The sequence below is a fragment of the Vulpes lagopus genome, chromosome 21, assembly GCF_018345385.1.
Source record: "Vulpes lagopus strain Blue_001 chromosome 21, ASM1834538v1, whole genome shotgun sequence".
NCBI classification, from domain to species: domain Eukaryota; kingdom Metazoa; phylum Chordata; class Mammalia; order Carnivora; family Canidae; genus Vulpes; species Vulpes lagopus.
The window spans coordinates 8,969,136-8,996,579 of record NC_054844.1 but is presented as its reverse complement, the minus strand read 5'-3'; the positions used below and the strand labels follow the sequence as shown (position 1 = coordinate 8,996,579).

The window sequence follows — 27,444 nt, the reverse complement described above, 5'->3', positions numbered from 1 at the left end:
CCAAAGTGGAGGTATTTTTACCAGTCTAAACCACTATGTTTCTGTGAATAAGAGCAAATACAAAGTCTTTAAAACTTCTGGATCAGAGAACATGTTATCTACATATTCCACGATATGAAGAAAAGTACTGTTGGAAAATAAGGCAAGTGGAATGAACTTGGCACCCAATGTTCTTTGGGCTTCCAATGGCATTTTATCCTCAAGATGCCAGCAACCAAGATTCTGAGCATAAACTTAAAGCCAAAAGACAAAAAGAAGGCTAACGGGTCTTCTCACAGAACTCCTCCACATTTCAAAAGGATTCAAAGGGTACTGTATTTTTCAGTTTTTCCTAATCCTAACAACAGCCAACCCAACCTTAGACAAAACTCAGGTGGTATCTGTGTTTGAAAATGGAATGAATAGAATTCCCTGAGAGGGGGAAAAAAACCACATTCTTGAGTGTGTGGGTCAAGAAGGATGTAAAAAGAAAGAAAAAGAAAGGAAGGAAGGAAGGAAGGAAGGAAGGAAGGAAGGAAGGAAGAAAGAAAGAAAAAGAAATTTGTTAGAGTTGAAGAAATGAATGTCGAAAAATAAAGTGAGAAAAAAAAAAAAAGAAAGAAAAAGAAAGTGAGAAAGGAGGAGGTTGCAAACATGGAAGATGGCCAGAGAAGGGGCAGGCTGTCCAAGCATGAAATGGAACTATTTAGGTAAGAAGGAACCCACAGCAGAGGTGGGCCAGGGGCTGGGTTGCAAGAGTTTGGAAAAGAGGCTCATGGAAGAAAGGCATTTGTGAGTGGGAGCCAGGCCTCCTAGGGAGCAGCAGTATCACTCACTGGTGTGGTCATAACCTTTGGAATGAGGGTGTGAGTGAGTGCAAATCCCCAGCCCCCTTCTCATTCCAGTCTCATCACACTCCTCTAGCCTGGTGCGCGCTCTCTCTCTCTCTCTCTCTCTGTCTCGCGTGTGCTCTCTCTCTCTCTCTCCCTCGCTCTCCCTCATCTCATTGTTTCAGAGTAGGCCAAATTTGAAGTCCTTCCCAGGGAGTGGCTCTGTTCATCTTATTCTCCAGCCAAAGTAGAAACAGCGTGAGAAGGAGAGAGCCGCATTTTCGGCAGACAACGGACTCGGTGAAAAGAGCAGAGGAGAAATACACAGTGAGTTGTTTGATTGTATAAAACCCTAAACAGAAAGAGGGTGTGTTGGATGGGTTGGGTATGTGTGGGTGTGTGTGTTAAACTGAAAGGCCAGAGTGGGGCAATAGGGAATGACAATGACTGAGAATTGAGTGAATATCTCAATTATCCATGGAATTCAAGAGATAAGACACTGAGGTTAGCAGATGATATTAAGAAGCCACAGATATTGAAAAGGACTATAAGACACTGGGGGTTGAAAGCGGCCACAGGACATGAGCAAAGATACCAGTTAGAATGGAAAGTATCCTCTGACTTGGCAGAAAAGAGGAGTGAGAATGAGAATAACGGTGAGTGGGCAAAGAAGATAATTTGAAGGAAAATAAATGTTCAGTGAAAGAAAGGAGAGAAAGGCCTGGAGTCAGAGGGGGGACCAGGGAAAGCCCTGGGCAGACAAAGAGACAGGAGCCCTACAGGTACCCTTGCCTGGACCTCAATGCTGATGTGTCTGCGAGCATTACAGTCTCTACTCTCCCAACACTCCCACTAGACATGTTGCTCACGGGACCCAAGGTGCTGCTGTATCTCACCGTGCTCATCATCCCCTCTGGTGAGTCCCTACCTTGAATCTTTTCTCCCTGCAATGCCAGCTCCTCGGTGTGTGTGGATGTGTGTGTTAGAGGGCAGGATTGAGGGATGGTGAAGGAGACTGGCAGCAGAGGCTACTCAGAGCTTGCTACTGAGTTCTAGGATCGCCATTAAAGAAAAGGACAGATTTGGTTCTGAGAAGCAGGGGCTGAGATGAAATCAGAGATGACCTCAGACTTGGGAGGACATATCCTGAGTTCTGAGTAGAAGATCCACACAAAGGCCTATTAACCAAAAGAGGGTCACACACAATGAAAGATACAAGTAAACAGAGGAGCAAGAAGCTGATACACAATGGCATGATATGGAGACAACTAATAAACTGGGCCAAATTCAATACATGAAGGGACACAGTGGAGGAATATATGCTCCCACCTAACCCATACTAGCTCCAGCATATACACAAATGTATTCACAGGCACACATGAAAACATGTGCCAGGCTGTAAGCTAAGAAAAGCCATCACAGGTTTCACAGAATGGAGCTAGGAGATTGGCCACAGAAAGTGAATCTTCGGACCGCAGAGAAATCCTGCTTTATTTTCTCATTTTGCCAGATACACACTGTAAGAAAATCATTTTGCGCTTTGTTCAGTAGTGTAGCTAGTAAGATGGCTGTGGGGATACTACAGGACACAGTAGAGAGGCTGCTGGCCCCAGGTGCTGAACAAGATCCCACTCCTTCTGCTAGGAAAGGGGGTAACAGGGCATCTGGAGTCAGGGCTTGGCAAAGCATGGCTTTCTTCTCAGGAACTTCTTTTTCTTGAGTACTTCCATGTCATTAATGGTCTGAGTGATGTTGTATTGAACCATATAGAAATACAGTGCAGAAAAATCAAGTACAACCAGTTTCTCATCATTTTCTGGTTCATCTAATAAAAACCATATGGGGTGGGGAGCTGGAGTCATTTAACCCTTTTCTCTGTCCTTTGGTACAGAGTGGACACCACTAGGAGTCAGTGGTCAACGAGGAGGTAGGTAAATTCTTGGATCTGGGCTCTTCTGTGTTTTCAAAAAATATTTAAGTAATCTCTACCCCCAGTGTGAGGCTTGAACTCAAGACCCTGTGAATCAAGAGTCGTATGCTCTTCTGACAGGACAGCCAGGCACCCTATCTGCTGGGATTATCAGGATAGTATAGATGAATGTTCAGAGTTAAAGAATGTATAATATAACAGAGGGACACAGTGCCAATGTGTGGAAAATAGGCTCTAATTCACCAGTTTCCACAATCCTATTATCCAGTTCATAAAACTTTACCTCTTTTAACAACTGAAATACCTTGCCGAAAACATCCACTATGCCCATCTGTTTTTCCCATTCTCCAATACAGCCCTTATCTCACTCAGAAAACGCCACTAATCCTAACAGCATTTTCTTCTCCATATAACAATGGAGAAGCTAACATGCAGGCAGAAAAAGAAGTCATCTCAGTGCTACAGTGAAATTCTGGCACTAATGGACCAAACCCAAATGTTTTGGCTTCCTTCGGTTCGATGACAGAAACTCCAATAAACATCTCCACTCTGCCTCCAGACATTCAATATAATTACAACTTATCTCCTACTTTTCCCGACCCTTGAGAGCAGTATATAAGCCATTAAAGGGCCATAAAATCAAATTAGCAGATCACAATGGGTATTTTTAATGAATTAGTATACACTAAAATAAAAATGGAGTACATTACTAGTACATTCCAAGACTAAAAGATTACCTTATTATACTTGCTTCAATTTTCTATGTGTGCATTGGGACACAATATCATTTCTTTCTTTGCATCCTGGTACAGAAAATATAGAAACAATTCTTTTTTTTTTTTTTTTCCTGCTGTGGGTAAAGGGATCCAAATCCCTAAGTTTCTGGGCCTATATCAGCATTCAGCATTAGCAAAAAAATTCTGAATTCATTTCTCTGGGTTGGTTATGGTCAGGTCCTTGTCTACATATTTGTGATGCTTTCCTAGCAGGAATATATGATTTCTGAAATGTCTACTTAAGATTTCTTTTCAGAGAACATTCATGAATTCTAGATAAGGATTTACACAGTGGTAGCTCATGGAAAAGGTAGGTAATCTGAGGAATATACCGAAATAGAGTACTTTATCCAGAAATTCTTAGGTGACAGCAAGGAATCACTTTCAACCCCTCTGCTCTCCCACTGTTTCACTTCCATTTCTGTGAGTGGCTGGCCTGGAATGTAGCTAGAGAGGAAGGGAACTGGTGAGACCAGGCTACACCCTGAGAGGCTCCACTCCCCTCTTATGGTTTTCAGAATGACTAGGGTTAATGGTTTTTTTTTTTAAATATGTCCTGGGGGATTAGAACAGACTTGGATTTCTTTTACCAAAATTTGTTTTGAAATATGAAAACTAATGCTGAGTGTTAAATATAAAAAGGCTCTTTGGTCAAATCTCATGACTTTCTACCTGCATTTTTTTTTTTAAGATTTTATTTATTTATTCATGAGAGACACACAGAGAGAGAGAGGCAGAGACACAGGCAGAGGGAGAAGCAGGCTCCATGCAAGGAGCCTGACGTGGGACTTGATCCCGGGACGCCAGGAGCAGGCCCTGGGCCGAAGGCAGGCACTAAACTGCCTAGCCACCCAGGGATCCCCTTCTACCTGAATTTTTAAAAAAGAGGATGATGTAAGTAGTAAGCCAGGGAAATTGCTTCACAATGTTTTATTTGTGTTTTGCTTCTGCCACAATGATCAATAGCTCTGGCATGCTTTCTAAAAATGCTATTCTCTCCAGACTAAACATGGCATTTAGACACCAGTTTAAGAAAAAAAGTCAAAGCAGAAAGAATTTGCTGACCCCTGGTGGGCAAACTAGATTATGATGATAAATCGTGTGCAATAAAGGATAATTGAAGATGGAATATTTATTAAATATTTAGATGTGAACACTGCTTTGTCATTTTTCTTATTTTTTTTTTTAAAGATTTATTTATTTATTCATTCAGAGAGAGTGAGAGGCAGAGACACAGGCAGAGGGAGAAGCAGGCCCCATGCAGGAAGCCCAATGCAGGACTTGATCCCAGGTCTCTAGGATCGTGCCCCAGGCTGTAGGCAGCACTAAACCACTGCACCACCAGGGCTGCCCTGTCATTTTGCTTCTTAAGGTTGAGACAATTTGTTTCAGGTAGTGCTATTATTTATAGTTTCAGATACATTTTTCTAATGTATCATAATAGATTCCACCTTAAGACCTGAACCCTTTTTTTTTTTTTAGTCCTCCTGCCTTTATTTTCCAATGAACAACTGCAAGGTATTCTCTACAAGTATCCCCTCCCTTCTCCTCACCTCACTTCTCACTAAGCACCAGAAAATAATCAACATCAGGCACCTGTGTGGCTCAGTGGTTGAGCATCTATCTGCCTTCAGCTCTGGTAGTGATCCCAGGGTCCTGGGATCAAGTCCCACATCGGGCTCCCCACAGGGATCCTGCTTCTCTCTCTGCCAGTCTCTGTGTCTCTCATGAATAAAAATTTTTTTTAAAATCTTAAAAAAAAATAACATCATCTTTGGTGAATATGCTTGTATGTAAGTATATCAGCAAAGTGATATCCAATTATTTCAAAATTGTAATTATCAAAATCAGGGTCTTTGGGAAAGACAATTTTCACTTAAAATAAGTATTACAAAGAGGTCATCAATCCACTGTACTTATCACAGCTCTATGACCCTGGGTAAATTATTTACTTAGCCGGTGCTCAATTTTATCATCTGTACAAACATATTTAAATAGTGCCTGCCACATAGTAAACTCAAATTAGCGACATACATTATTATTTTGTAGGACAATTAAATATGTTATTCTTCTCTTCCTAAACCAAAGTCTGACTAGGAAAGTGGATGCCTGTGGAGGATTATCTGATGGGCATGTGAGAGACAAAGGGAAAAGGACATTCTAGGTTAGGACCTCATAGGTATATTCATGGAAGTGGGAAATGGAAATTTGTTTGGGTTGTGGGATACTTGCTGTGGGCTGGCAGCTGTGCTAGCCACTTACTGGGAGTGCAAGAATGGGAGGCACTAAATGTAAAAAAATGTTTTCCTGGGGTGCCTGGGTGGCTCAGTCGGTTAAGCATATGCCTTTGGCTCAGGTCATGATCCCAAGGTCCTATATTTCAGCCCTATGTTGGACTCCCTGCTCAGTAGGGAGTCTGTTCTCTCTCTCCCTGCTTATCTTTTCTCTCTCCCCTTCTCTCAAATTGAACAAATCAAATTGTTAAAAAAATAATGTTTTCTGATTTGTTTTTTCATTCAGATGATGTGACTCCAGTGACACCAGAAACATTTACAGAGGATCCAAGTAAGCTACCCTTTTTATTTCTTTGCTTTTGTACTGGGAATAGAAGGATTGAGGGTGATGTCCAACAAAGATAAACAAGGAGTAGAACAGAAATTAGTGGGCGCTCTGAGCTCATGCAGACCCTAGTATCTGTCATAGATGCCACTGATGCTGTGAATATGCCCAGTCTTTTCTCTCCTATTTCCTTCTGTGGAAGTCCCTTAAACTACATCCTTTCACTTCAATCTTTCTTGCCTCCTTTTAGATCACCCCTTTATCCTGCTTCCCTTTACAACTTTTCCTGCCTATGTTTTTTTATTACCTATATTGTATCTTTGCAGATCTGGTGAATGAGCCCTCTACAGATGAAACAGGTAAATTTTATTACCGTTCTTTTACAATGGCATGATTCTTTGTGATATTCACAATATTCATTCCAGCTTTTAATTAATCCTGTGCTTTTATCTCTGAGAAAGGGATAAAGGGATTGGGGGTGTTTTGTTCAGTGACAGTGGGATAAAAGGAAACAGAGTCCCCCAGTCCTCTAAATAGATGAAACAAAGTGGATGCATAACTAAAATAAGGCATGCATAATAAAGTATAATTTTGTCAGTAGGCCAAACAGTACCAAAAAAATTTCATAATTTCTTCAATTAACTCTATTTCCTTGGATATAATACACAATTCCAGCCATAGCCTTGACTTTGCCTGATACCCCCATCCTCCCATTTTCTAAATCATTTTTTTTGGAGGGGGGGGGCAGGGAAGAGCAGAGAGAGAATCCTAGGCAGACTCCATGCTCAGGCCCAGTGTAAAGCCCCATGCTGGGATTTCTCTTAAGATCTTGAGATCAGGACCTGAGCCAAAACCAAGAGTCAGACGCTTAACCAACTGAGCCACCCAGGCACCCTTCCATTCTCCCTTTTTATCCTCTGCCTTCTCCCTTGCCAACTCAAAGCCCTCCTCACACCTGCTGTTTTGTGCCTTTTCAGTTCTGGCCGATATCGAGCCTTCCACAGATGACCTGGGTGAGTTCAGATGTGGGATCCCAGGGCCACTGGGGCCGTTCTGGGCTTTCCCCAGAACCCATTATGGAAGGCAGTTACAGCTGGTGAAGGATCCTAAATAGATAGGACTACAGTTTATGTAGCACATTCTTCCAATAGTTCAATTTATATTAATGACATTTTTGATTCCTTAACAAGCAGAGACTGTGCTGGGTGTTTGATATACAAAATACCAACATGTGATCTTTCCCTCAAAGATCCCAAGACCGGATGGGTAAAGGCAAGACAAATATATAAACAGATCAATATTTGGGAAGATAAAGGGAAACTTTCTAGAAGAAATGGTTAAATCAATTCTTGAAAGAAATATTGGAGGCGGCCAGGCAGTCAAAGAGGGAACAGTATGTTCAAAGGTGTCAACACAAAATAGTGCTTGGCACATTGAAGAAACGAGGTTTATTAAATGATTAAGGCAAAATCTACAAGAAACAGTGGTAGGATGTGAGAAAAGGAGACAAAAACTAGATGATTTTGAAGAAATAGTTACTGAAAACCTACTATTAAATGCCAGGAATATGAAGCCGATTCATTTTACTAGATATTTGTTGTGTAATACACAAGGTAAAGAAAGATAACTTTATTCAGTTTCACAAAATGCCATGATCAGGATAAACAAAAGAAGCTGTGGAAGCTCTAGAAAGAGTCCTTGAGAATATTCAGGGCTGGGGGTCAGAACAGGCTTCTGTGGAGGGGACATTGACTAAGTTGCTTCTTGAAAGACAAAAAACAGTGAATCGAGTAAACAGGCAGAAGAGCTTCTGGGTAAAGAAAACACTATGCCCAAAGGCTTAGGATGAAAATAAAAAAGCATCAGAGACTAGATTAGACAAAGAAAGATTCCCATCAGATTTTTGAACTGGAAATTCAGCCAGAATGCTATTGCACTAGTTCCAGTAAAAGATGGTGGCCTGAACTAAGGTAGAGATAGAATTAAGTGTGAGTTGTGTGAGAGGACTATTGAGATGATATCTAGTGTTCTGTTGGGTAGATGGTGGTACCATTCACCGAAGAATGGTTTTAATTGGTGAAGGGAAAGATCAGACAGTTTAAGATACGTTGGATTTGAAGGATCTCTGAAAAATCCACAAACTCTTCCATAAAATGGCAGGTGGCTTCATAGGTCTGGAGCTTAGAAGAGATTGGGGCTGGAAGTTTGAGACTTCTCAGCATGTAAGCCTGCAATTGAAACCAGGGGATAGATGAGATCACCTATTACACTTTGTATCTATCCTATCTATCAGCAACTCCTCCAATGGCATTATGACATAACTCCCATGGTTAGTGTATTCCCAAAACTCATCTTGATCCTTAACTTATTATTCATTCTACAAACTAGGTCCCTATTTAGCTTGACCATAGGTTAGGTTTGGCTATGGCTGTGACCTTTGCTATTCTTTGCTAACTTTTATCTAAGATCCCATGATGATGTATCTGATTTACAGAGAGGTGATTTTCTTTTATGAAAATGAGCTTCTACAGGTTAACATTCATTTCTCTCCTTAGCTGTAGGAGGAAGCCCTTCTGGGCATATGGCTACTTGCCTTGTGTCCCTACTAAATTTGTTTTTTGTCAACAACACAACCGTGCAGTTTTCAATTCTAGAAGAGAAAGGAGAAAGGCAATATCAAATTTCCCATTCTAACTTATAAATTTCCACAATTTTGTGGGTCAAAACAGCCCATTATGGGTTTTTAGATGTTGCTAAAAGCATTTCCAACTCACTTGTTTTTTATTTATGGTTGCCCCGTATGGGTCCCAAGTGAGGCAACCTGACAATTACAGAAGTAATGAATTCTAGAACTGGTAATAACTCAATGAAATTTCTGCCTTCCAGCTTCACCCAATGATAAAAATACCACAGCAGGTATGATTATCTTTTGCATGTCTTTTTCTTCAGCTTTCTTCTTGGGGATTCATATACCTTCTTATTCTTTGGAGGGTACTTGGTATACCTTCCAGCTTGCTTCTGATTATTTTTTTTTTTAAGATTTTATTTATTTATTCATGAGATACACACAGAGAGAGGCAGAGACACAGGTAGAGGGAGAAGCAAGCTCCATGCAGGGAGCCCAACGTGGGACTCAATCCCGGGTCTTCAGGATCACGCCCTGGGCTGAAGGCGGCACTAAACCGCTGAGCCACCTGGGCTGTCCAGCTTCCAATTCTCTGTTAAAGAATATTTTTAGTACCCTCCTTTTTTTTTTTTTTTTAATTTTTTATTTATTTATGATAGTCACAGAGAGAGAGAGAGAGGCAGAGACACAGGCGGAGGGAGAAGCAGGCTTCATGCACCGGGAGCCTGACGTGGGATTCGATCCCCGGTCTCCAGGATCGCGCCCTGGGCCAAAGGCAGGCGCCAAACCGCTGCGCCACCCAGGGATCCCAGTACCCTCCTTTTTTTATGAGCTCCTATCTTCAAACTCATGGGAGAAAATATGGAAGCACTCTTGGATAGTCTGGTAACAGTCCTCTTCTTAAACTACCTATGGACTTTCTGTGATGGTTAGTGAGTCAGGGAGTGACTGCAAGGACTCAATATTACTCTAGTTGTCATGGCCAAAGCTGCATTCTCTATTGTACTGATGATTCTGATGTGCATCTAAAACTGGAAACTACTGAAACGGAAACTATGACCCACTTAAGAATTCTTATTCTATAGAATGGGGTAAGCAGCAGCATTTCAATTTTGTATTTCATACTGCCACCTGGATAAACCTAGAAAGACTTTCCTAGAAGAACTCTTACAGATTATTTTACCTACTTCTGCTTCCAAGTAGGAAAGCACCTAAATTTTATTTTAGCCAATTTCCTCCTGTTCTGCTTTTGTGAACAAGGAGGGCATTCTCCAACTTACAAAGATCCTGTGTAGAGAATACTTATATTTTTTCCCCATTCTATCTATCTTCTTCCATCTCTTGAATCCTTTGTTTATGCCTCTGTTTTCTATGTTGGACTTCTTCAGATTGCCGGGATGAAAAATTTGCTTGCACGAGACTCTACTCTGTGCACCGGCCAGTCAAGCAATGCATTCATCAGCTATGTTTCACAAGGTAAAAGAATCCCAGGAGATGCAGATTCTTCTATAGTGTTTTCATGTCAGTAACTATTTAAAGAGCACTCACTATGGAATTTCAATCTTTGGTGGCACAGAAGTTTTTAAGGTGACCCCCCTTGCTATTCCTGCTGGTGCCAAATAGAACCTAGAGCTTAAATTGAGGTATATGGAGGACAGACTGACCAATAAGACTAGATGCTAGTAGGCAAGTGAGGAGAGGGCTGAGAAAAAGACAGTCATGTACCACTGACTGGTACAGTGAATCTATTACTTCATAGAAAAAGGCCAAAGTAAAAGATCCAACTCTTAAAGGTAAAAACTAGCAGGGAGCATTAAACTTGACTCTAGGTGGAGTGGGTAAGTTTCACTAAGAAGAAGGATTAATTCCAGTCTATCCCCTTTACTCCTCTGGGAGAGAAAAAAAAGCAATCCAAAATAATTAAGGAAATCCAGAAGAGGAGAACAGATAGGGGAGAGTGGAGAATATGGAAGTTGAGGAGGCACGCTCAGCCTAGGCTAGTTCTCCATCAATGCTTTTTTCTATCTCCTTCCTTAACCATGTTACTGGGACCATGGCAGTTTACGACGTATGTATATCATCAACAATGAGATCTGCTCCCGTCTTGTCTGTAAAGAGCACGAAGTTATGAAAGGTAAGATGATGTCTGGGTTTTAAGATTGGTCGTTGCTAAATGACCAATTTTTTTTTTTAAGATTTTATTTGAGAGATAGGGAGAGCATAAGTGGGGGGAATAGCAGAGGGGAGAGAGAGAAGCAGGCTCCCCGCTGAGCAGAGAGCCTGATGGGATGCAGGGCTTGATCCCAGGACCCTGAGATCATGACCTGAGCTGAAGGCAGATGCTCAACTGACTGAGCCACCCAGGTGCCCTGCTAAATAACCATTTTTTAAAAGATTTTATTTATTCATGACAGACACAGAGAGAGGCAGAGACATAGGCTGAGGGAAAAGCAGGCTCCCTACAGGGGGCCTGATATGGGACTTGATCCCAGTACCCAGGGATCATGACCTGAACCAAAGGCAGATGCTCAATCACTGAGTCACCCAGATGCTCTTAAATGAGCAATATAAATAAAGAAGTATGCTTAACACAACCCTAAGACAAGTACAGTTGGATCTCTTTCCAGCTTGATTGCAACCCCCGACCTGTCCTATACATAGAGCTTTCTGAAGCTCTTGCTGCTTTGAAGATCATTCACTGAGGCTCTAGGTGAAAAGCCAAGTCAGGGGCACATGGCTAGCTCAGTCTGGGGAGCATGTAGCCCTTGATCTTGGAGTCATGAATTTAAGCCACAGGTTGGGTATAGAGATTACTTAAAAAATAGTAATAATAACTCCACTAATTCGGATATTGATGTTTAGATAGGTCCTATAAGTAAAACAAACAAATAAACCCCAGCCTGGGGCACCTGCGTGGCTCAGTGCTTGAGCGTCTGTCTGCCTTTAGCTCAGGGACCCTGGGATCAAGTCCCACATGAGGCTCCCTGCAGGGAGCCTGCTTCTCTCTCTGCCTATGTCTTTGCCTCTCTGTGTGTGTCTCTCATGAATAAATAAATAAAATCTTTAAAAAGAAAGACTGGACTTTTAGAAGCTGGCAACATTTTAAACAGTCTACCAATTCCAGGAACCATTTACATGACTTATTGTGAAATTTTAGAAGTAAAAGAGGGTAGAAAAACTTTATAAGAACGATTACAAGGGTACAAACCATGTGGTTATAAACCGTGCATTGTGGAAACAAAGATACTTCTCACCTTCCCCACGGCCAGCCCCAAACGATAAGTGCGGTTGGTGAAGGCACCACAGACACAGCCCCTTCTGACTCAGCAGCCTATCTTGCACTGAGCTCCTGAGTAAGAGCTGTAGTTAACTTCGCAGAAGGAAACTTGCTGCTTGCCCCCATCAACCTTGCGCAAGCCACCTGCAAGGGAAGCACCTTGAGATTGAAGATGAGTATTTGGGACTCTAGGCACTTTCAAGTGTCTCAGGGGACTTGCTAAAGTTAGCTATTTGCACAGTAAACACTTAAATATACAAGGAATGATTGAATTTCATTTTTTTTTTTTGAGATTTAATAAATCCATGATTTTAAGAATTGGGAGCGAGGTATACAGAGGAACCTAAAATTGACTGGCCACCTGTGCTAGGTACTTTGCATACATTATTTGAATTTAATATCCACAAGTACACCATTGAGGCAGGTATTGCATGACTATACTTGGAAGGGATAGTGAGGTTGAGAAAAGTTAAACTTTCTAGTAAGTAATAAATAACCAGGAATCTGCAGATCTGGGGTTCTAGCTCAGATCTATTTCTCTTTGATCTTTCACTACAGCACCTATAGTCTTCTCTTTCTCATAAAAGAGGACCCCTTATCTTTTTGCATTCCCATTCCATTATGCTCTGTCTCTCTTCTAGACGAACTTTGCCGTCAGATGGCTGGTTTACCCCCAAGGCGACTCCGTCGCTCCAACTACTTCCGACTTCCTCCCTGTGAAAGTGTGAATTTGCAGAGACCCAGTGGTCTGTGATCGTCAAGCAGAAAGAAGAATGTGTGGGAGGGAGGAAGAAAACGCTCAACAAGAAGGAACTCCTTGTCCAATCATTGTCAGCTAACCCATAGACATTAGTATTTCTTAAACCAATCCCTTTGCAGTACCTAGCTTTTGCCCCCACTCCCTGATTTTTCACCCAGACTGATAACATAAGGTCTATATTATTGCATGGTTTCACCGCTTCTCAATATCATAGACATAGTAGATTAATGATAACCATGTGGCTTATATACAAACATTCTACATAGAATTTCAAAGGAAAATAAACTTTAGGTTAATATTTACTATTGAATCTGTCTGAAATAGATCTTAGGGTGGAAGAACCTATTGCTGTCTATTTAACTAGTCATAGAACTCCATTTATTTAAGAAGAGTTTCCTAGATTAACTCCCCACTCATTTACATAGTCCTCATTACTCTTATTTTAACTATTTTGCTGGGATTTGCCTGGCAGGTCTTCTTTGAGAAGAGTCATGGTAATTTCTGTAGTCTTAGAGAATTCTCTGGAACCAAGTTATACAATCCTACTGGCAATATATAAAGACCCAAGATGACATCTGCTAAGTTTGGAGGCCAATGATAAAGGAGAAGAGTAGACCAAGTATGGAACTTGGACTCGTGGTCTCCTATTCACTTTTTCATGCAGTTGTACAACAAGTAGAGGTGCAAAGTTCCATTTACCTACTCATTTTTGGTCATATGGAGGTTGGCCCACCCTCACAAGTTAGACAATTTAATGTGAAATCATAGCATTGGTCTGAGGTTCCTTGATTTGTTGCTACTTCTTTCATCCTCATCAATAACCAGGATCTGTAGAGATAACCATGCAAATGGGCTCTGGAAGAGCCTGATTTTTTTTTTTTTAATGTAAAACTAATTTCTTTTCTTTATTGAAAATACATCTACAAAGTAATACTTCTCAGTCCACACTGGGTACATGTATATGTAGAGCCTGTGATGGGCTGGCGAGAGGATCGTCCAAGAGGACTTGCTTTCCATAAGAAATGGTTAGTATAAAAAAAAGATCACACTGTGTAACAGAATTAATTTGACGTGATTAATTTTTGCCCTACTGGTGTCATGAGATGACAGCCACGGATCTTAACTTTTGTAGTGTATTTCCCAAATAGAGCCTCAGCATTAAATGGTTACTTTACCACAGCCTAACGTTAACCTTTTTGTACACATGTAACGCTCATGATCTATATAGAAAATATCTCTAATTGGGTATTGGGTAGTGTATGTCTAGATTTTCAATCTGTTAGCATAATTAAGTCCATTCTTCATCATTTTCGGTCAGAAACTCAAGTACAGCTGGTACTGACAGCTCCCATTCCATGTCTTTGAGTGAATACTCCTTAGGGGGTAAAAAAATTAATCTCTAAATCTGGGAGCTGCCTCGCTTGAAACTAATGCCCCTGCTGGTTTTCTCTTGGAACCACATTGACAAGCCTGGAAGAGCCTGATTTGGGGCTTAAAGGCAGGCAGACCAAATTTACCTAATAGTTTATTTAAAAAGTGTTAAAGAAAGACAATATTCCGACAACTACATTCTTATCCTGGCTCTAGCAGTAATCAGGTAAACCAAGAAACAAGTAAACTAGGTTTAATTTCCCATCTTTACACAACAAAGTTAATTTTATGTTGGTTCTACAGTTTCTTTCCATTCTGTGATTCTCAAGGTTTAAATGCATCATTCATATTTCCTGAAGCCTAGAAGCAGTCTAATTCACAACCACCTCATCTGCTTTATAACGGGAGAAATATCCTCTATGAAGACAGCAGTCTACAACATAATAGACAAAATTCCCGTTATAAGTGACCAATTACATACTACACAGATCCTTCTATCTGAATAACTTAGTAACATTCCAAAACAGCCAGTGGAATTTAATTAGGAAGTCAGGGAATTCGAGGCAAGTTACAAAAAAAAAAAAAAAAAAATCCACTCTGCTTGGTAGGGTTAGATTCTTTTCATATTGAAAGAATTCAACTATATTAATGTGCATCAGACTCTTGCTATTAAGAAACAATTTAGTTTAATGGGATTTGCACAACTGATTAAAGAGAAATGCTAGGAAAAGACCCAAAGTATGTAATCTCTGCTCCACATCCTCTAAAAGTATTTCTGTATAGATATATCTATTAAGTGAATATTATACCCACTGTAAAGAAATCTCATAGGCACAGAATTTCCAAGAATCATTTAAGAATCTCACCATGAACATGACCCTCCTACCTTATATTGAATGAAGTGGCATTCCCACCACAAAGCACTTCAATTCCCAGTATTGTGTATACTTCAAATTAAATATTTTAAAATAAATGTTTCTTCATTCCTTTTCAGGAGAGTGGTCTTTGATCTGTTTCTTTGTTCTCTTATATGTCTAGAAAGATCAAAATTTATGCTTTTTTCATTTAAAGAATTTTTTTTAAATTTCTTCTTAAAGATATTATTTGAGGGACAGCTGGGTGGCTCAGTGGCTAAGCATCTGCCTTTGGCTCAGGGTGTGATCCTGGAGTCCTGGGATTGAGTCCTGCATCGGGTTCCCTGCGTGGAGCCTGCTTCTCTCTCTGCCCGTGTCTCTGCCTCTCTCTCTCTCTCTCTCTCTCTCTGTGTGTGTGTGTGTGTCTCTCTCATGAATAAATAAATAACATCTTAAAAAAAAAGATATTATTTGAGGAGAGGGTATACGAGTGGGTAGTGGGTCCAGAGGGAGAGGGACAAGTAGACTCACTCCATCCTAAGCGCAGAGCCTGATCCCATGACCCTGAGATCATGACCTGAGTGAAATCAAGAGTCCAACACTCAATGACTAAGCCACCCAGGTGTCCATATGCATTTTTTAAAAGGATTTATTCTAGGGAGAGTGAGCACATGTAGTAGGGAAGAGCAGAAGGAGAGAATATCTCAAGATGATTCTGTACTGACTGTGGAGCCCAACTTGGGGCTCAGTCTCACAACTCTGAGATCATGACTTTAGCCAAAACCAAGAGTCAGAGGCTTAACCAACTGTGCCCCCCCAGGTGCACCCCCACCTCAATTTACAGTTTTATCCCACTTTGCAAATAGAGCACCAGTAGTGCTCTATTCCACTATTCTCTATTATATCCTTCCTCACTCCACAACTTTGCCATTGGTTCTCCAACACATCAAATCTACTCTCCTCCAGAAAATTCAATTCAGAGAATTCTTTTTCTTTTTGCCCCCTTCAGTCCCAACAGTCTTCCTAGGTAAAGCTTCACGCTTTATTCTCACTTCTCTTCTGCATTTCAGTGTTTTCCTAGTTCTCATTGTTCTTATATTTTCTACCTTTTTAACTCTTGAAATGTAAACCAACATTTCTAACTTGCTGCCCATTCTTTCTTTCCTTATGCTTAGAGATTCTTATTTTCTGCCACAACTTTCTCATAAAGACAGTCCCAGATTAGTTTCAGGATATTGTATTGGTCCTGTTTTTTTTTTTTTAAGATTTTATTTATTCATAAGAGACACAGAGAGAGAGGCAGAGACATAGGCAGAGGGAGAAGCAGGCTCCCCACAGGCAACCCAATGCGAGACTCAAATCCAGGACCCTGGGATCACAACCTGAGCCAGAGGCAGTTGCTCAACCACTGAGCCACCCAGGTGCCTGGTCCTGGGTTTTTTGTTTGTTTGTTTGTTTTTGTTTTTTGTTTTGTTTTTGTTTTTTAAGAGAAGGAGAGAGAATGCAGAAGGAGGAGGAGAAGGAGAGAACCATAAGTGGACTCCCCCCCTGAGTATAGAGCAGAATAGGGGACCTCACAGGGGTGGGGGGCAACAGTGGGGTTCCAATTCACAACCTGAGCTGAAACCAAGAGTCAATCGCTCAACCAACTGGGCCAGCCAGAAGCCACGGTCCTGTTCTTTCCCTCTGTTCTCTTGTCCACTGGCAGAATTTCATTTACCTCCTTGTTTTTCATCTTTGCCCCATTTCTGATGTTCTAGTTTTCATTCCTTGTTCCTCCCACGAAAAGCTTTGAAAATTTTTTACTCTTTTAGGCATTAATACTATCCCTTTCCTGGTGAGCACAACTGATATCGCTCTTCAGCAAGGAATTTATTAATAAACATATATAGAGAGATAGATTTTATTTATTCATGAGAGACACAGAGAGAGAGGCAGTGACACAGGCAGAGAGAGAAGCAGGCTCCCTGTAGGGAGCCCAATGTGAGACTTGATCCTTAATCCCAGGATCATGCCCTAAGACGAAGGCAGATGCTCAACCAACCATTGAGCCACTCAGGTGTCCCAAGGCATTTATATTTTGATGAAAAATATTTGGAAACATATCAGTGCATTTTTAGCCTTGGAATTAAAGGATTTGGTGAAAGTATTTTTAGGAGAGTATCTTTTTGAGATTGAATGTGTTCCTGGTACTTTCTTTTTCAAAGATTTTACTTATTTATTCATGAAAAGACAGAGCGAGAGGCAGAGACATAGGCAGAGGGAGAAGCACGCTCCTCACAGGGAGCCCGATTCAGGACTTGATCCTGGAACCCAGAGATCACACCTTGAGCCAAAGACAGACGCTCAACCTCTGAGCCACCCAGGCGTCCCCCTGGTATTTTGAAAGATGGCACCTTCATCTGCCCACCTGTGAGGTTATCTCTTGTTTCCTCCTCCACAATTGAACTGCTCCTGCTCTGAGCCTAATGTTTTCCACACTTCATGCTTAGGAAAATTCTCCTTGAATGGGAAATTCACGTGTGCACTATACTCTAAATATAGTTCGGTGCACACTTTCTCTTAAGTATTCTTTTGACTCACAGGCAGATGGTGCAAACCCCAGCTGGTCTCCCCACTTTTGGGCCTTACTTTTGATGACATCAATCAGTGGATGTTGCTAGCCGCAAGCCCCTCCCTCCTCTGCCTCAGGGTGTTTGTGTCAAACCAAATGTGTTACACAGGTCAGAGGTGCAAACAACTTAGGTGCAGCCTCTTGGGTTACCCTGCCTTCAGTACCGAAGCAGCTGTAACCCAGTGAAGAAAGAAATCTGAGAAGAAACTCCCAGACCCCAGACAAGGGGAGTTAGCAGATGGGAGAGAATGACAGGTTGGCATCAAGGTAGGAGACCAGAATGTTGGAAGACGGCAATTCACAGACTTGATGGGAAAAGGGAATTTGGAAAGTGTGGCAAAGAGGTCCCGAGAGACCTGGAACTTTACAGGGTAGAATGGAAAGACCTCAAGAGCACAGCAGAAAGAAGTCAGGACTGTCCTTATAATTTTGTCAACTCGGGGAGGCAGATTTGGTTAAAAATACAACATTCCAATAAACACTGAAATCCTGTATCATTTAGCATTTTCACTAACCAAACTTCAGGGAAAGTGACTTGTAGAGGTTGTGTGTGGTAGAGAAAGGAACATGTGGCCACAGTTTCTTTTTCTTTTCTTTTTTTCTAAAAACCAGTCAAGCAGAGCCAGAAGCAGCGGTCAGACAACAACTTCTGGGCAGAACCAAAGATGGAAAAAGCAAATGCTATTTATATAAATAGAGGTGCAGAGCCCATAGCTTCCTGTTGACAAATTGAGCTTCATTTCACCTCAAACCTTCATTTTTTTTTTTTAAATAGCTGATGAAGGTGTTTTTTTTTTTTTTTTTTTTTTTTTAATTTCAATTTGTCCAATCACTTTCAGGAAGGTTCTGGTTTTTTCTTGACTAAACCAGGGGGTCCTTTTCTCTAGCTCTGCTAATTTATTTTTTTCTCTCCCTTTTCCTTTCTTTTGCGGATTTACCTACCATATGTGTAGCTTTATGGAGTATATTGTTAAATTTAGATGATAATCCATGAGGATTGAATTCAGGATGATCTCTTAAATTTGTGTGAGATTCACCTCCTCCCTTAATCTGGAAAAAAAATGAACAGATGAAATCTGAGCAAATTTAAAGAGACAGTTTAATAGAAAATAACCCAAATGATCCGTAAGGGATTGATTGATGGGCATTGAAGTTTCAACTACGTCATTATACACTGTGTCCTAATACGTTGTTCTGTCCCTAAAGGTCAAATGCAAGGAGTTACAATAAAGGATAATGAGGACTGCACAGAAAAAGTTTTCTTCCATTTGTATAAAATTACATCCATATATCTATCCATCCATTCCAAAAGGGATGAGATTTGGGGAGGAAGGGAAACCAATTTTTTTAAAGATTTTATTTATTAAAAAAAAAAAAAAGATTTTATTTATTTTAGTTATCTCTATACCCAACACAGGGCTCAGACTCACAGCCCTGAGATCAAGAGTAGCATGCTCCACTGACTGAGGCAGCCAGGCGCCCCAACAAAGTATTATTAATATAAATAAGTTTATGAAAATGTGTAATGTTAACCTCAAAATCAATGTGTTTAAAACAAAAATTACTTAGAAAATGTTCATATAAAATCATGAATGACAGCTCCTCAACTGGTTACTCAGAGAAACTAGTTTGCTGGAAGGTAATCATTAACTCGGTAATGTTAAACTATGCTCTTATGTTGCCAATATCTCACAGGAAGTGGGATAGAAAGATCTGGCAGTGTGATAAGTGATAAAGTACAATATTTCATAAATTATAGATTTAATGTGTAAGTACAATTCATAAGAATTACAGGATGTTGTAATGACATAGGGCAGGAATAATTTATCTTGCCTCATAGCAACTAAAAAATATCTATGCATGGGGCACCTACACTCAAATCAACATGGTTCTAGGTATAATAAAATATATATTTAGGGACACCTGGGTGGCTCAGTGGTTGACTGTCTGCTTTTGGCTCAGGTCATGACCCAGGGTCCTGGGATCAGGTCCCACATCAGGTTACCCGAAGGGATCCTGCTTCTCCCTCTGCCTATGTCTCTGCCTCTCTCTGTGTCTCAAGAATAAATAAGTAAAATCTTTAAGAAAAAACAAAAAATATATTTATATCATCCTGTTCAATTTAACATAAAGGAATCTGTGTTTGTTTCAGGGCCAGTCCTGACATAGCACTCAGTAGTTGTATGTTCCTGCTCAACTGTAGATTTATGGAAATACATCTACTTTAGCAGTGGTTCTGAGAATTAACAAGATCATGTATTCAAAAGGGTTAGCACTTGTAATATTACATATTTAATAAAATAAGATTTTTTTTCTACCTAAAATGGATTGATTTCTCCCTAACTATTCTTGAGTAGGTTGGCTCTTCCTTCTCTTGTTACAAAATGAGGTAACCCTCTCTGGTTAGGCACTGAGCAGACAGGTGTGGAAACCTGCAAAAGGTGTACAATACTAGTTTCTCTCTAATTCAAGTTTTCTAATTTAAATTTTTTTTCAACATCTAAAATCTTAATGAGAGAGCAGGATCCAGGGTGAGTTTTTGCAGGCCCTGGCAGATGTCCTCCACCTCTGGCATGCTCGGCCCTTAGAGAGCACTTAGGGTCTGGTTGGCTATGCCCGTTCTGCAAGACCTTGCCCAAATGCCCATACACCTCTTGGCCCATTGGAGAATGGGAGTGCAGGTCACAATGGCACCACATCCCTTGGGGAACCCTGGGGCCAGCTGGTCTAAGGTACTGATCAGGTCTCTGCTCTTGAGCCTGTGGCTCTGGGTGTGCCAGTGCAAACAGATAGTTTGGCATGTAGGGGACATACAACATCATCTGATACTGTCCCTACAACACAGCTGTTTTGTCATCTGGGCCAGGAAACTTCATCTTCCAATGGTCCAAGAAAGGAACCGAGGTGGCTGGCTGGTGTGATTCAACATTTTTGGCACAACTTGGTTGAAGGTATAATTGGCTCATCTGGCCAGAAACCTGTTCAGCCTGCCTAGCCTTTGGTAGATGCCCCAGCTCTTGGAGTCCTGGCACTCAACTTGTGGTGGATGGTGACTCACATGATGCCACCTCCTACTCCAACTAACCCAGACTACATTTCACTTAAAATTTTTTTTATCAGGTTGTTTTTTGTATTTTAGGAACCTCATATTTCATTCTGAGAACAATCCACAAGGTGAGAAGTTTAAGGGGATCATTGCTTCTATTTTGGGGACAGAGAATAAGGTTTTGAGAAGTGAAGAAGTACTGCTGACTTCATAAAATGTAGCACAGTGGAAAGAAGGCTGAACCCATGAATTCTAAAACTTAATGTTCCTTCCATTGCAAAATGAAGATTTGGAGACAAAATTATTTATTTATTTGTTTGTTTGTTTCTTTATTTATTTTTAAAGATTTTATTTATTTATTCATGAGAGACACAGAGAGAGAGAGAGGCAGAGACACAGGCAGAGGGAGAAGCAGGCCCCATGCAGGGGGCCCACTGGGGGACTCGATCCCGGGACTCCAGGATCATGCCCTGGGCTGAAGGCAAGGTGCTAAACCACTGAGCCACCCAGGGATCCCGGAGACAAAAGTACTTAAAAGTCAGAAGTATTTGAGTTGCCAAAGGTTTGTAAGAGAGTTTAGACTTTTCAAAAATTGGTACAAAAAATACAGTATACTTAAATATAAAAATTAGATTTTTTAAAAAAGATTTTATTTATTCATGAGTCACAGAGAGAGAGAGGTAGAGGCATAGGCAGAGGGAAAAGCAGTCTCCCCACGGGGAGCCTGATGTGGGACTTGATCCCAGGACCCCGGGATCACAACCTGAGCTGAAGGCAGATGCTCAACCGCTGAGCCACCCAGGCGTCCCTCAAAATTAGACTCTTTAGATAACCAAATTTACTAGTCCACTCCTGATGGAAAAACAGCAATTTTTTCCACATTATTAGCATATCGTCAAAGGCTAGTTTCAGACATCACCATTGCCAAAGATACGTATACAATTGTTTCTGCTAGGGGTCACTAATTTTACAGGACAGGCTGAAGGCTTTATTAATTTTGGAGACTAGAACTGGATGATACAATACTACTTATTTGTTTCCTTAATTATCTCAGGGTGCCCAATGCTTTTTTTACCCTGTGAGGAATGTGATGTGTGCTCCCTTATTAAAATTAAGGTGGAAAGCAGGTGTTGGCTTGCTTTCACATGCTGCCATAGACTACCCAGGAACTAGGCTACTCGGAAATTTTTTGCACACAGCCAATGGTCGAGAGCAATGAATCTGGCCAGAGAAATAACATGGGAAGTGCCAAAGACATTCAGATTTTTTCCTCTCCTCAGAAGGAAAAAGAGAAGCTATATGTTTGTTGACTAGTCAGTCTTTTAATTATTATTTCTTTGATTCTTTCAGGAAATATAGCAAGTGTTTCAGAACACAAACAGAAGCTAGACTACCTGGGTGCAAAGCCTAATTCCACCATTGTGATCCTAACCTTTCTGTGCCTCAGAAGAACTCAATGATACCAAATGCCTATGGCCATTGTAAGGTTAAGTGAATTAGATGATTAGAAGAGGACCTGATCAGCAGCAACATTTGACTACCAATGCCTGGCACAGTGCTGGGAATACAAAGTCAAGTAAGACATGGTGTCTTTCCCTCAATGAGATTAGAGTAACTTCTTTGTTACTCAACCTGTTTCTGCTTTGAATAGCACCTTTGGTATTCTACAATGGCATACGTTTTCTTGTTTTCGGGTTTAATTTTTGATTAGAGATAAAGCAATGCTTTAATTTATACTAAAAAGTATTGTGTTTCCTCCTGTTAAGAAACAAAGAGGCCCTTCATTTTGTACAGCCGCACCACAGCCTTCAGTTCCCCATTAGCACCTGCTCCCCAAGTGTTGGTCAAGTGAATTTGTCATTTATATCTCAGTTCATCCCTCCCATTCCCATTACTATCCTCTCCTTTGTCCCAGGGTGTATATCACCTTTGCTTCCCTTACTCTAGACTCTCTTCCATGTATACATACTAATGACTAACATCATGCATAATGAGAATAGCCCTGTCATCATCTCCTCCTTTTTATGGCTGTTTATTCAGAAGTCTCTGAATTAATCAAGAATTTATGAGATTCACATAACATAAAACTATCTTAAAGTGTACAATTTAGCAACATTTAGTATGCAAATTGTACATATCTTCCAAAACATCCAAAACTTTTTAAGTTTACTTATTTAAGTAAACCCAATATGGGCCTCCATCTCACGACCCCAAGATCAAGAGTTGCACATTTTTCTGACTGAGCCAACCAGGTGCGCCTCTATTTCCAAAGCTTTTTCATCACCCCAAAGAAAAACTCCATATCCATTACACAATTACTCCTCCCTCTAGTCCCTGGGAAGCCACCACTCTGCTTTCTGCCTCTCAGGATTCACCTATACTGAATATTTCATATAAATGGAATCATAGGGGAACCCTGGGTGGCGCAGCGGTTTGGCGCCTGCCGTTGGCCCAGGGCGCGATCCTGGAGATCCGGGATCGAGTCCCGCATTGGGCTCCCGGTGCATGGAGCCTGCTTCTCCCTCTGCCTGTGTCTCTGCCTCTCTCTCTCTCACTGTGTGCCTATCATAAATAAATAAAAATTTTAAAAAATGGAATCATATACGCTGTGACCTATTGTATCTGCCATAACCCTGCTTGTTAAGATTATCTGTAGCCTGGGTGGCTCAGTCATTTAAGTATCTATCTCTTGGTTTTAGCTAGGGTCATAAGACCCATATCAGGCTCAGAGCTCAGCAGAGTCTATTCATCCCTCTCCCTCACCTCTGCTCCGCTCCTCTCCCTGCTTGCATGTGTACGCACTCACATATTCTGTCTTTCTCAAATAAAGAAAATATTTTTAAAAAGATTGTCTGTATAGGGCATAAGCAACTAATTAAAGAGCATATCCAAAATAACTGTCCCAATAGGGAGAACTTTGACTTTACTTCTTTCAATCTGTAGCCATACCTCCTCTATGGAACCTGTGGATGGAGGTCTAAAGTAACCAGAATGTGTGGGAGCCAGGACCATGCTGAATGAATTAATGAAAATGCTGAGCGTACAAGTCATGTTTTTTTCTAGTATTAGTGATGTAGTTAGCTCTTCCAGTTCCCCTCTGGTAAAGTGAAGAGATCTTTGTTGGTACTTTTAGCCACATGTTGATTGAGTGGAGGAGGAGGAAAGATGTGAGGGTCATGGGGGAAAAGGAAACCAGGTAACACAATTTGGAGCTACTGATATCAAGCAGTTCTTTCTCAAATCTCATCAAGAATACTGAATATAATAGGGATGACTGGTTGGCTGAGTGGTTGAGTGTCTGCCTTTGGCTTGAGGCATGATCCTGGGGTCCTGGGATAGAGTCCCACATCTAATTCCCTGCAGGGAGCTTGCTTCTCCCTCTGCCTATGTTTCTATGTCTGTGTGTCTCTCATGGATAAATTTTTTTTTTTTTTTAAAGAACACAATATAATAAAACCAAGAGGGTTGTGATTTAATTAGTGACAGAACAATTATTGAGAAGAAAGGCAATGATCAGCACAGACTCTATAAAAACAGAGGAAGAATGTGCAAATATGGTGCCAGGACTTCCTTAGAGCAGAAGGTGATTTTATTTCAAGTGTCCCAGACTAGTTAAAAGAGAAATAGGAAAATGGCAATTCTCTGGGTAACATACTGTTTATCATATGTCATACTTTCTTTAGGACTGTCCCTTATCCACTTTAGAGATATTTTGTCATGATTGCAATTATCCTTCCTTATGTTATATCACTGAGCAAACAAATAACATGGAATTTGGTCTTTGGAATGCACCTACCCACAAAAAGAGAAAAGATCTCCATGTTATTTGGAGCATCTCTAATTTTCCCTGGCATTCCAAATGGCTAGAAAGCAATGAAGCAAACACACACTAATTTTTCAAAACTCTGAAGTCATACAAACACAAAATTTTAGAGTGAGGTCATACAAACAGAATTTTAGAGTTGGGAGAAAATTGAGCTCCTCTCAGCCAATATTTTTCAAATTTAGGTCCAACCAGACCACCTGCTTTGGAATGAAAGGCTGCTTGTCAGGAAGGCAGAGAACCTGGGCTGCATTCCAGACTTACTGAATAAACTCTTCAGGGATTAAATACTGGAATCTGCAGTTTTATACACTCACTCACACTGAAGTGTGAGAACCACAAAACTCCTCACTCATACTTTGTTACTAATCAGAAAACCATGTTCTCCCATAACGTGCTGACGATCACAATTGATATTTTGAAAGATCTGGCCTTCTAAATATATCCATTCTATAATATTTTATAAAACCAGGTGTTCTTTATAGATTATCTGCCATGCAATAGGCAACAGGAGGAGTCCCTATTTTATATTATATTTAAGAATCCTGCAAGATAATAGTTTCAAATCTGAGCTTCAGTGCTCATGCCTGAAAGTTGGGATAATAGTTTCTATCTCCTATACTAAAGTAAAATATATGTAACATACTTGGCACAAAACCTGACCTAAAGTATGTGCACAATAAAGGTTAGCTGTTTTTACTATTTTTGTTCACATTTACACGTGGGGAAACTGAAACACATTCAGACACTTTGCTAGGAAGTGGTGGAGACAATTCAACTCTTAATGTACTTAATTTCAAAACCTAACTTTTCCCACTACCCTATACTATTTTTCATTATGTGCATGATCAATGAAGCTTCTTCCGTGACTTTTCCCATCAAAAATAACTTTTTCTTCAGCCCTTTGCCCAGCACTAGGCTTTTGATGAATACTTGTTTTTTTGGTTCTCTCAACCTCAATGAGACCTGGGCAGCTGCACAGCAGAAGGTGAGTGAGTAATTCCTGTATATGTTTAAAGATCTGTCCCTCAGTTTCTTGATACCCCAGAGAAATTCAGTAATGTGTCTGGTACTCAACTGAGAAAAACAAAAATCAGGAAATGCAGAAGTTGAAGCACTCCAAAACCCACACTTTACCCACAAGGATCCCTTTTTTGGGCTTTTTCAAAAACAAGAAAGTATCATATTGAACAATCTACCTGGTGTCCAAAAATAGTGGCCTGGGGAGTCATTATCTGAGCATCTTGGCTCACAGACCCAGGAATGTGTGCCCTGGAGGATTCCCAGGGGGCCTTTTGGCCTCCTGTGCTGGCCAGAATGAAACTTCACCTCTGGCTTCCCATGGTGAAGATCAGTGGTGGTGAAGTCCAGATGTCCAAACCTTCACCCAGTCAGAGGCATAATTTCCAAATCTTGTTGTTTTTGTCAAAAATAAACTCACCAGGTTGTCCTGTGGTTTTTCAAGAGAAGTTGGTGAGGAAAGAGGGTAATTAGTAAGGAAAGTTTTAAAAATAGCAAAATGAAACCCTGCAGAATTGTCTTTTTAACTGCACCAGCTCCAAATGCCAATGAAAAATGCTATGGTACTTAGAAGAGATGTCATTTTCCTTCCTTTAAAAGAAAGGGAAGCAGGAATACAGCTTTCTGAGAAAAAAAAATTATTTTCTTATGCTGGACAAGTCATGCCTCTATAGTAGCTTTTGATTTACAGCCATTATGCAAGGTATATAATTCTCCACTTTGTTCAAAAGCTTTCCTTAAAAGGGCACTTGGGTGGCTTGGTGGTTGAGCATCTGCCTTTGGCTTGGGTCGTGATCCCGAGGTCCTGGGATCGAGTCCCACACCTAGCTCCCTGATCCGTGGGGAGCCTGCTTCTCCCTCTGTCTGTGTCTCTGCCTCTCTGTGTCTCCCATGAATAAATAAAATATTTTTTAAAATATTTATTTTATTTATTCATGAGAGACCAGAGAGGCAGAGACACAGGCAGAGGGAGAAGCAGGCTCCATGTAGGAGGCCCAATGTGGGACTCGATCCAGGAGCCCAGGATCACACCCTGAGCCAAAGGCAGATGCTCAACTACTGAGCCACCTTGGTGATCCCAATAAATAAAATCTTAAAAAAAAATACCCAAAAGCATTCCTTAAGAAGATTACATGAAATATGAATAACATCTCAATTTTACCTGTGATCATTATTTTGTTGTGAGCCATCATTCATACCAAACTAAGCTACTCATTGTTGCTAAAACAGATGAAATACATCAAAATAGTCCCTGCTTTTGCTCATGGAGCTTCTGTTACCTGGAGAGAGGATGAAAAGTTTTTTTCAGGCTTATTCCACAAATTCCAAGTATCTCACTTTCAGGTTCACACACAGTAGGTATCTGAGCTCACTTTCTACAGCTAAGTGGGTGATGTATGTCCTGTGACTAGAATTATACAAGAGGTTAGGAGACCACTGTTTGGGATGCTTTAGGATTCATGCTTCCTATGGAGAATTAGAGAACCATTGTTCCTCAAAATCTCCCCCCTCATTCAAACATCCTATAAAAGAGCAAATAAATGCTGAGCATCTGAGGATCCAATCCCAAACAACCCATATTAGGCTGAAATTTCCCTGGGATCTGTTTAATTCTTAATATTTACATGATGTTATATTAGCTGTCACACTTGTGTGCCTGCCAGATGTGGGCTTACTCTACATACATACAAGGGAGAATAATCATCTCTGAAATCCTCCATGTTTTAAGAACTTTTACATTTTACATATTGAGGAAAAGCTATAAATATAAGAAAAACAAATGTGCATATTATATTCTACTTCAAATAATCCTTGCTTTTTTATTAAATGTAATCCAATGTGGCCAGGATTCTTCCATACACTAGCACCAATATGGACCTGCTTTTCCATTGTATTTGCAGCATGAGCCAAGTAGAGCCAGCCTGCTGTGAAGTTAACATCAACAGATGGGGACACCTGGGTGGCTCAGTTGGTTGGGT

General features: G+C 40.7%; 2 protein-coding genes across 8 annotated transcripts in view; one reads left to right on the top strand and one right to left on the bottom strand.

Annotated features, from left to right (window-relative positions):
* Positions 1-27,444, bottom strand: part of RIMKLB (ribosomal modification protein rimK like family member B) — a 186,380-nt gene that overhangs the window by 100,040 nt on the left and 58,896 nt on the right. The window lies entirely within an intron of this gene.
* Positions 917-15,101, top strand: MFAP5 (microfibril associated protein 5). 2 transcript variants are annotated; one of them, XM_041735734.1, is made up of 10 exons: positions 917-1,136; positions 1,666-1,725; positions 2,701-2,736; positions 6,036-6,080; positions 6,401-6,433; positions 7,052-7,087; positions 8,961-8,990; positions 10,089-10,176; positions 10,761-10,834; positions 12,619-15,101. In XM_041735734.1, exons 2-10 carry the CDS (start codon positions 1,668-1,670, stop codon positions 12,729-12,731), a joined length of 513 nt encoding a protein of 170 aa, XP_041591668.1. In that variant the 5' UTR covers positions 917-1,136; positions 1,666-1,667; the 3' UTR covers positions 12,732-15,101. The 2 variants fall into 2 exon arrangements, with proteins under 2 accessions (XP_041591668.1, XP_041591670.1); XM_041735736.1 differs by lacking the exon at positions 7,052-7,087 and having other exon boundaries at positions 919-1,136.

Excerpts from the sequence above, each read along its gene's own strand:
- MFAP5 (XM_041735734.1), top strand. The coding sequence starts at position 1,668 with ATGTTGCTCACGGGACCCAAGGTGCTGCTGTATCTCACCGTGCTCATC. Across the intron at positions 6,081-6,400 it reads AACATTTACAGAGGATCCAA|ATCTGGTGAATGAGCCCTCT; the intron begins GTAAGCTACCCT and ends GTATCTTTGCAG. Across the intron at positions 6,434-7,051 it reads GCCCTCTACAGATGAAACAG|TTCTGGCCGATATCGAGCCT; the intron begins GTAAATTTTATT and ends GTGCCTTTTCAG.